Source organism: Channa argus, chromosome 13 (assembly GCF_033026475.1).
Source record: "Channa argus isolate prfri chromosome 13, Channa argus male v1.0, whole genome shotgun sequence".
In the NCBI taxonomy this organism is placed as follows: domain Eukaryota; kingdom Metazoa; phylum Chordata; class Actinopteri; order Anabantiformes; family Channidae; genus Channa; species Channa argus.
Genome location: NC_090209.1, coordinates 6,589,379 through 6,600,068, shown reverse-complemented (window position 1 = coordinate 6,600,068; position 10,690 = coordinate 6,589,379). Strand labels below are relative to the sequence as shown.

General features: G+C 40.4%; 1 protein-coding gene across 2 annotated transcripts; it reads left to right on the top strand.

Annotated features, from left to right (window-relative positions):
* Nucleotides 1-44: 44 nt before the first annotated feature.
* si:ch211-167b20.8 (protein phosphatase 1 regulatory subunit 3A) lies at nucleotides 45-10,381 on the top strand. 2 transcript variants are annotated; one of them, XM_067525808.1, is made up of 4 exons: nucleotides 45-1,289; nucleotides 5,712-5,758; nucleotides 6,233-6,318; nucleotides 8,359-10,381. In XM_067525808.1, exons 1-4 carry the CDS (start codon nucleotides 430-432, stop codon nucleotides 9,295-9,297), a joined length of 1,932 nt encoding a protein of 643 aa, XP_067381909.1. In that variant the 5' UTR covers nucleotides 45-429; the 3' UTR covers nucleotides 9,298-10,381. The 2 variants fall into 2 exon arrangements, with proteins under 2 accessions (XP_067381909.1, XP_067381910.1); XM_067525809.1 differs by having other exon boundaries at nucleotides 49-1,289; nucleotides 6,236-6,318.
* Nucleotides 10,382-10,690: the final 309 nt, after the last annotated feature.

Here is a 10,690-nt window from a genome sequence, read left to right as displayed (position 1 = left end):
GCCCGAACCAAACGAAGAAGGGGGAGTCGCTGGATTAAACCAATTTAAAAGACACATTTGGGGCATGGAGATCCCGGTAGGTCAGTGCTAAAATTAGAGACAGCTCCTTCCGCGACAGCAGCAAACCTGCGAAGCATAAAGTCATGTAAAGCAGGGGATACTCTATCACAAGGGCTGGCAGGAAGAGCAAGTTTTCCATGGCTGACATTTAACGCCACACGTTGGCTGAGGAGGATCCGTGCGTAACGCTGGGCCAGGGCAGCATGGATCGCTGGGCCATTGCTGCGCAAATCATGAGTATTTGGTAGTGTTTTTATTTGGAGACGCCATATGTAGTCCCCAAACTCACGGGATAAGCCGAAAGGAGAGTAGTATATGTAGTCCCTTCAGCGCACAGCTTCCTTGAGTGCAGCCTACACTTCTGCGACCATGTCTTTTTTAACCATACCAAGTCAAGAGGGCCTTTTTACCACGACTAAAACAGACAAGTCCGCCGAAGAGGCAAAGAGGATCGATCCCATGAATGACGAGGATAACGATGAGGAGGATGATGATGAAGACAGCCAGCGCGTCCGCTTCATTCCAAGATGTTCCCCGGTGCCCAGGAAGCGAGGCCCGTCTATCTACGACGAGACTGCCGAGTACATGCGGATTCACTTAGCCCTGTCTGCCGGAAAGAGAGTGTCATTTGCCGATACAACAGGTGGGGATCTGGTGGATGTTAAGGAATTCGTTGCCTTTGATTCAGACGAGGAAGGGGACAGTGCAAAGTGGGAGGAAGAGGAGGCAAAGTACCGAAAGCCAGAGCGCCACCCGACCTATCTTGTGCACCCAGAGTTTGATGCACCAGCCGACACTGTCCTGCTGCAGGCTGTGCACACTAATAAAGTGGAGGTTGAGCGGGTGTCTCCAGTAGAGAATGAGCCACTTGCTTTCAGTGGGGTGGTACGAGTCCTGAACATTTCCTTCCACAAGGCAGTTTATATCAGATCGACCATGGACAACTGGGCTTCTTACTTTGATCATCCTGCAGAGTATGTCCAGGGATCTCATGATGGGGACACTGATCAGTTTTCCTTCAAGCTGTCTTTTGCACCACCTTATATCACTCATGGCTCTCGCATTGAGTTTGTTGTTCGCTATGAAACCTCTGATGGCGATTTCTGGGCTAATAATTCCTCCATGAATTATGCTGTAACTCTGCTTTTGGCCTATGAAGACAATTCAGCACAAACAAACGTCAACATACAACCAGCAAGAAGTATCCTCAAACCCCCCAAAGAGTACAGGTAAATCTGCAGACACGTTTAGTTTTCTATGCCAAACACAGGCCACAGATATAATATTTGTGCAAAGATTTGGACAGTACATAAAATTCAGATGACTTCTGATCTCCATACATTGATCAGCTCAGCGCAGCCATTTGTCAGACTTTTGAGGAAAATTACAGGATGCTCAGTTTCTGATTAATAAAACTTTCACAGTACAGATTATATGAAATTAGCCTACTTTCAGCACACAGACCATATTAAAGATAAAAGCACAACAACAAAAGACATTGGGGTTGTGAAACAACTGCAGTTGCTTCAGTTGATTTCTAATTCCCAGTGAGGGTTCTCAGCTGAAGTGAGCCTTTAGCCCTGTACAGTACTTCTGCCTGGAGACACCCTTCATGTTTATAGGAAATCCAAAGTACAACAGGATGTTAAGAAACACAGTTGCACAGTCTGTTGCACAATAACAGCACTATAGGCGGGTATCAAATCTACTCAATCTACTAAATACTAATCAACTAAATCTACTACATGTTCATGAAGATTATTTCGGGCCGGTTACAATTTGGTGTCTTTAGTCTTTGCAGTGAGAAATAGAAAGAGCTTTGGGGAGAGAAGACACACCCCTGAGAATGCCAGTCATTCAGTGGTGTGTGAGGACGATCAAAATAGGCAAAGGGCAGGTGTCGTTTTCAGGCCTGGCAAATCACTGCGCTAAACTTTACCTCTGACCTTTTCTATCAGAGTCCTAGGGGAGCAGATCAATTTTAATGCGACAGATGTGCTTCTTTGCCTGTGTAGTCAGAGATGGCACACGAACCCCTTGTTCTTCTTTACCTCCCTAAGAGTCTACTCATTCCCTAATTTATTGTTAGACATAAATGTGCATAATGAATCTCACAGGGACAAAGCACAGCAGGGAAGCTCTACCAAGCTTACAAAGGACCTATAAAATGAGCAAACAGGTTAGAAACTGGTGTAGTTGTTATCTTGGTCTCCATTCGTGCAGCTGTTTGGAACGAGAAAGCAGCCAAATGGGCTGTTATGGATGGATTAGCCACTGATTGAAAAGGAAGCGTTTAGGGAGCAGAAATTACATCAGCACCTCTGGCATAGTATTTATTATAGATTCATTAGGTGCTTTGAAGTTAACTGATAAATGAATTTTAAGTTCTCAACAAGGCAGCCAGTGGGAGGAAAGGTTACTTTGAGATGAAACAAGTACAGACACTACAGTGTATTACTTATTATATGCTGAATGAACTACACAATTCATGTTCTGCTCTGAAGCAATGGTTTATTTTGGTATATGAAAATCTATCCACCTTAGGTAAATATAAATATTGAACAGTGAATAGTGAGCCCAAAGCCCAGTCTTGCCTCTGTCTTCTTTTTTTTGGCATTAACTTGCTGTGAACTCAGCTGAGAAATGTTAGATTCCTTAGAGTTTTTAGATTATTTTACTGTAAACCTGGGCGAAAAACTGTCCTCACGTATATTTTTTTCAGAAATGACAAAGAATTCCTTGACGACACCGTGCTCACCATAATTGAGTTTGTGAGTAAATGATTACTTCACGTTGCCAAGGCATGCCCGGTTTTTTCAGAAAATATGCAGGTCATTCAGGTCACATTTGTAAAAGTGGATCATCTCTGGAGCATTTTTTCCAAGGACCTTTCTGTATTTGCCTGCATTTATCCTTCTTTCAGTTCTGACAATGTCCATGTTCCTGCTGTTGAAAACCCTCCCCATAGGATAATGCTGCCACCGCCATTCTTTACTGCGAAGATGGTATTAGAGAGGTGATGAAGAGTATCTGGTGTTTGACAGACACAGTGCTTTAACTGAGTCCAGTGACTTTCATGTCGTTTTGGAAAGTCCAGGGCTGTCCTATGCGTTTGACTCCAGAGTGGCTTCTGATGACTCAACCAAGGGGGTTCTCTCTGTAAAGGCCCTCCTATATTCACAGGGGTCAAGTCCTAGACAAATCTGAAGGATAATTGAAACAAACAAGATGTACCTGGCCAGAGCTAAGAATGTCAAAATGTTAAAAACATGTCTTTTACCTTTTACATGAATGATTACTGAGTGTAGATTGATGTACAAAAATGGAACATATTCTAAATTAAATATAAAAACAATGATGTGTGCAAAAAGTACAATAATAGCTTCTGAAGCAACTGCATGAAAGATCATTGTCAGATGCAAAATTTAAACCTGCCACTCTGATATAGAACTGGAAATGCAATAACCACAGGAGCTTTCAACAGCTTGATAGGTATTTGTGTAGCTCCTGTCACATGCTCTTGTCTTGACCTTTATTTCATTTGGCATCTTTTGTAGGTCTGTTGCAGTGTTGCAATCCCACTATGTCATCAGAAATTTTTGAAAATAATTTAAAAATTATCCATGTCTATATTTAAAAAAATATGTTCTAATGTAATAACATACTTTAAGAAAACATTTATCATGAGTAGACATGGTTTATGCTGAGGGTCGACAGTGGTTCAGTTGGTAGAGTGGCCGCCTACCGACCATAGGGTCGGAGGTTCGTGCCCATCCCCATCCCCAGCCACGTAGGACCGGTCCCAAGCCCAGTATGAATTGGGGAGGGTTATGTCAGGAAGGGCATCCGGTGTAAAAACTGTGCCAAATCAACATGTGGACAAATGACCAGCTGTGGTGACCCTGAACTCAGGATAAGAAAAAAAAAGACATGATTCATGCTGAATTTTGTTTGGCATGAAGATATTGAAAGCTGCAATATGACACTGTAGCATGACACTCAGTCCACCCAAGATGTCGAATACTGACAGTCTGTCAAAGCCTGTGAGGTCACACTTGCATGATACCTGTTCAGATAGCGTGTTAGTGCTGTTCGTGGAAAGTTTGGACAGCATTTTTCTACATTAGGAAAAGTGATGGAGCACATATCTACAAAAAAAAAGAAAAAAATTATACATACTTTTGCTTTAACTAAATCAGCCCAAGTGCCAGCTGGTACTGTCACCTTAGCCACATTTAATAGATCAACTATGGCATAAAAACATGAGTCTTATGTTATGCTTGCACTTTACAGTGACTGTTAACTTCAGTCAGCAACGTTTGACTCAGTGGATTTTCACCTCGTCCAGCAGTGATGAGATGGGTCACTGTCGAGGCTTTCACCTTTAAAGGGCTCCACTCAGCCAATTCAGAAACAGAACTGTACAGTATATATATAATATACATTACAGTACAAAAGCTAATAGTGTTTCATTAAAATGGCTGGTTCCTCACATTAACAGTGGAACTGCAGAAAAGAAAACATTAAGGCAAATTATCCACCTTCATTTGCCCCATTAAATGTATGGTTATGTAGAAAAGTTTGTATTCCTTCATTTTTAACTCTTGTGAAAAAACAAACTAAAGTTTAACATTCTACACTGAGAAAAATTATTCACAAGGGGATATATTTCAAGACAGTTGCCAGTCTTCTCAGCAGTGGATGTCCCTGGTCAGACTGTGCCATGCTCAGAGAAATAAAGAAGGACCCACATTTCAGACCCTACAGGCCTCACAGAGCATCTTAAATATTAAGGTTCATGACAGCACAATTAGAAGAAAGACTATTGTGTTTAAAGAGAAGATAAGAGCATGACTGAGGTTTACAAAACTGCATCTGAATAAAGCACAAGTCTTCTGGAACAGTGTCCTATGTACAGATGAGACTAACGTTGAGTTGTTTTGCCTGAATGGCCAGCATTAAACAGCATTTTAGCAGAAACACCTCATACCCATTGTCAAGCACAGTGATTTGGGCTTGTTTTGCAGCCACAGGACATGGTCACCTTGCACTCATTGAGTCAATCATGAACTACACTGATGTCTTGTCATCTGTCTGACAACTAAAGCTTGGTAAAACTAAGTCATGCAACAATGATCTGAAGCACGCCAGTGAATCTAAATCAGAATGGCTGAGAGATAACAGAATCAAGGTATTGGAATGGCCTAGTCAAAGTCCAAACCTCAACCCAACTGAAGTTCTGTGGCGTGACCTTAAGAGTGCTGTGCATAAGCGAATGCCCAAAATCCTCAATGAACTGAAGCAAAGTTGTGAAAATTCCTTAACAGCGATGTGAGAGACTGATAAAGTCATACAGGAAATTAATACTTCAATTTATTGCTGCTAAATGGATCTACAAGCTATTAAGTCTTGGAGGGTACTTGGCATTGCCCACGTTTTTAATTCTTTTTGATTTTATTTTTTTAATTAAATGCCGAAGTACAAATATATACGTTGTTTGTCTGAAGTTGTGTTTGCCTACTGCTAAGGCACTGCAATCTGCTAATTTAACAGGGTTTTACAAAAAAGAGAAAAGAAGAAAGGGTACTACTGTATGTGACAGTGTACAGTGTATGTAGGCTTTTAACTCAGGTGTTTCTGCTTTATTTCAGTGTAAACGACGACTTAGATTCACAGGATGAGCATGAAAAGGAAGAAGGTACAGTATGGCTGCTGTCGCACAAACTCTGTTGACATATGGACATATGGATTCCTTAGCTGAGAAAACCCAGTCTCAAATATTTAAACATTAGTATAACACATAATTATACATGGCATAAGGAAAGATACTACACTGATTAAGTATTGCACTTCCTGTTCATTTGCTGCAGCAGAGGTGAGGAAAAACCCTTTGGGTCAGGGTCAAAAAATGTTGGATTTTATATATATATATATATATATATATATATATATATATATATATATATATATATATATATATATAGATAGATAGTAGCTCAATAGCATCTTTGGTCAGGGCTATTGTCTTAGATCTAACAAATCTCCACCCAAAAAATATTTATACACCCTAATTAAAACTTTTTAACATTAGTGTTTTGACGAACAAGGTCGTTAATCTCTCTCTATTCAGACTAATCAGGGTCTCACAGCATATTTATCTGTTTGACGTCAGCAGACGAAGCAGAGACCACCGAGCCAGGAACTGTGAGACCCAGCGCTCCCTGCCCACTTCTCTTACAGCCAGACATTGATGTTGAGGTAAGGGTAAAAAAAAAAAGGTGGAATCAGATTGAAAAGAACAAGGTTTCTTCTTTATACATTTGCTGCAAGAGCTGAAATAGTCCATCGCATTTGGAATGTGCTACCTTAGTTTGTTGGCTTACGTGCCAACATTTAGCACCTTGCTTGTTGGATTATGCTCAAATGATCTTGATTTGCATGCAGTCGTAGACACAGTCCCATATAACAGGTAAGCAGGGTAAAGTGCTTTATCCCTATATGTGAGTTGTGTGTCTAATAAAACGTAACAATCATTTCTTCTCCACTTTTAAAGCTTATCATCATTTGGCTTGGTTGTTTATATTGTTCACAGCTCATTGAAGCTTCAGCAACAACTTAGGTAAAGTCCCGCTTCTCATCCCTGTAGCACGAGCATCATTTATTGTCAGCTTCCTATTTTCATATTATGATGCATGCTGGTTATGTTTCTGCACTCTTTGAAGTCCTCCCCATTTCAGTTGAATTCATGTGCTTAATGTTGAAGTCATTCAGAACACTAATATTCATTTTCTATCATGTGTCATCATGTCTAATGTTCTTACATTAGTGTTAATTAATGTACTGAAGTCCACTATTATTGTGCTTTTGTCAGTGTATTTAAATTAATCGTTTTGTATTGAAATGTTAATCAAACTAGTTTTACACAACACTTAGTTTTGAAATTACACACATGCACACGTTACCCAGTGTGATCCCACTGCCATCTTAAATAATTAGTTCAACATTTTGAGAGGTGCCATTATTTGCTTTTGTGTTGAAAGTTTTAAAGGTAGATTACTATTACTCATATCTGCTTGTTAAATATAAAACTAAAGCCAGGAAATGAGCTTAGCTTATTTTAGCTTAGCAGGGGAAAACATCTTGACTCTTTCCCAATCCATCCACCTGCACCACTAATTGATATTACCTACTCAACTACATATGAAAATGGTATCAACCTTTCTATGCAACTCTCAGAATATTTTTCCAAATCTAGAACTAGTCCTTTAAATGTCGAGCTGCCATATGCAAACACTGTGCAGGCATCAGTCTATTGGTTTTTCTTTTACAATAACATGGTGGAAGAGAGAAATGTTGTACTGCTTTATACTAGGATTACCAGGGGGCTTGCATCGGCATTCTGGCAAGCAAAAGTTGATTTTGGAACCAGTCCATACATAAAACATATCAACGAGGAGGCATATGTATTTTATAAGCAGAGGAAAACTTTAGTCTTGGTCTGTATGACACTGATTAAACTACCTCAGACAGCAGAGAGAAAAAAAACAACATTATGTCATCCAACTTCAGAATAACATGATAACCTAAAGTGGCATTGATGTCTCAGGGGTACTACAGATATACGTGTTAGCTACGTACTCATCCAGCTCATCTGTATGTATGTTCTATCAATATTCACGTGCATGTTGTTTCCGTTTGGAAGAGCATTAATGAAGATGCAGTAATTTGGGCCAAAACTCATTCTCTTAATAGATTTTTCTTTTGTGAGTTATGAGACATGATCTCAAGTCAAACTAAAAACAGAATTCCTGGAAGTTTGTCTAATGAAGCATTGGGTGGTGTAAGTTGTGAAGCATTGATATCCAATAATGAAAACAGTAGCACACAAAATTGTAGATGTATGCTTTTCTCAGAATTGTAATTCTTTGCTCTTTAAAATGATATCAGGTCACAGTGGGATTTTCATCAGGAAATACTGCATTAACATAGAATATGATTGTAAAGGATTAACATATTTATCTACAGTCTAACAACTATATGCTCTATCTTCTGTTATTTCTTTAAGGTGTCTTGCTCTTGCACTTGTTCTTCTGGGTGCTGTTTTTGGTTTTTTTTGGTTTTATACTTCTATGAAAGTATGTTGATTTTAACTTAAATGTCAGTTCCGTTTTACCGAAAAGCATTAATATGTGGTAAAATGCTTTTCTCCCATCTGTTTGTAACGCTAATGTAGAAGGTAAACGATTCCCCTCTGTCTTTATACTCTCCTGTCACTATTGTCTCACTGTTCTACTTTAGCGGACTGCAGTTCACCCGTCTGGTCCCTCTGTCCCACCCAACCAAGAGCTTCCATTTGTCGATGGCACACTGTCCGCTCACACTGTATCCCCAGTTGAACAGATCCCCTGTACCTCATCTGAAACCACACTTCAGTTTAATTCGTCCTTTGTGCTCTGCGCCAGTGAATCGGTCCAGCCAAATAAGTCACAGCCTTTACCCAGACTCCACTGTGAATTAGGCAACCAAACGTCAGAGCAGCCCACAAACAGTAGTCCCTCTGCGCTGCTGCCTGAGAGGTTGAGATCAGAGAGCTCCCATGCTGGCGGAGAGGAAATCCCTTCTTCAGAGGATTCGTGCGTGCATCTTCCTACCGCTGAGGTGAGTCTCTGCCCGACAGGAGGCGACGGATTGACTGAAAGCTCAGTTAGTCGTCCTTGCCTTGAGCTGCCTTATGAGCGTGTCTCTGCTCCCTGGGTGACGGAGGGCTTTGAACAACAAGTTGCCATGGGATCGAGTGAAGGTGTTGCAGACTTATCAGAAGGTTTCACCAGGTCTGCAGCACAGCACGAAGGCAGTAGGCCTCCTCTGTTGTCTTCTGTAGCAGAAAGTCAGGAATGTCTGGAAGCAGAAAGTGAAGCTCCAGCATCACCTGAAGTCACAGCAAACGCTGCAGCGAGTACAGGTGTCACTGAGCTGAGCCAAAACCTAACTCCTCAGTCTGCCTCTGCCAGAGAAGAGGAAGAAGATGCTCCCCAGATTTCCCCTGACACATTATTAGAGAATCTACCAAACACGCTGTCAGAGGCTTCTGATTCTCAGCCTGAGCATGACATAAACAGGAATCTGATCCAGCCCTCCATCATGTTTCTGAGTGGAGTTGTCTCCCTCTCAATAATGATGCAGGAGCCAAGTACCCTCTTCTTTATTGGATTGCTTTTAGTCTTGAACCGCTTGTGATTATGCCACAAAAGCCTGTTTAGATCTGTTCTCAAGGAAAGTGCCTTTTCATGATTCCAAACCAAGCCATCACGTTATAATAACACACACACATTAACGCACACATCTCTTTTTGAAGCCGTGTGGATTTTTAGTTTATACATTTTCATGGTGTGAAAAACATAGACCAATCAGCCACAACATTAAAACAACCAGGAAGACAAGGGTAAGCATTTGAAAACGAATTGCTGTCAGAACACACAGTGTATAACAGCTTGATGCTTATGGGGCCCCATGCCGACCCCTGTCCCCCCAGGATTAACACCACCAGATAGTGTTGATGTTGTGGCGAATCGGTGTGTTGAGCACAGTTCATTTCCATGCAAAGCCAGTTAAAAGAATAAAATAATTCTAAAAAGTTATATTTTTATGCGTTCTGTCAAACACATGATACGTAATAGAATAGTATAGTCACAATAATTATTCTGCACTCTTATCCTAAACCACAAGATATTTTAGTAGTATTTATTTAATCTGTCATGTGGAGATTTGTGTATGTGGTGTTATATTCTGATTTATTGGATCAGTTCTATAATGCACTTTGACCTTTTTCATTGTTGTTGGTGTAGCCACACAGCCACGAATATAACCTTCCAAATGGTTCTATGTCTTTAAGAAAGGACAAATCCTTTGCCATATATAAGGAAACTAAAGACACTTGATATAAAAATGGAATATTGTTTATAATATGCAAAAGCAAAACATGATGTATTATGCCTTAATGGTAAAGGGGAAAAAAATCTGATGACCTTTAATAAACACCAGATTAAAATAGATGCTGTTCTAGGAACAGAAGTGGAAAATGGTACAGTGTGACATAAAGTTTATCATCAGAGAACACAAGCCTCCTCACTTTTGCACATTTGATTTGAAAAGTCTTCCTGTTGCTTGTAAACCCACATTGATGTTGTTGCACAACAGATTTTATAGCACAACTCTGACAACCACACAGATAAACTGAAAGCACTGAATGACATGTTTGATGTGATCAAAGGTTTTGCAGTGTATTGCCATTAAACATGGTCTTGTACCTTGTACCACTGTGTGTCTTTGTTTGTTTGTTTGTTTTTCCTTTTCATTTATTCTGCAAAATAAATGAGCACACAACAGTTTGATGCACAGTAATGACACTGCAGTGCCGAGCAGACAGTTTTGGAGAGACTGACACAACTCTAAAAAAACATCAGAGCCTTTCAGCACCTCCGACTTTGGAGCGTGATCCGCTTTGCTTGAAGTAGAAATACACAGACGGTAATGTGAGACAGACAAAAGCCAAAGGTCACGCATTGCACTGAAGCCATGGTGTCATACTAGAGTACAGTGCACACTGGCCACTGTAAGGTGAGATTAGTAT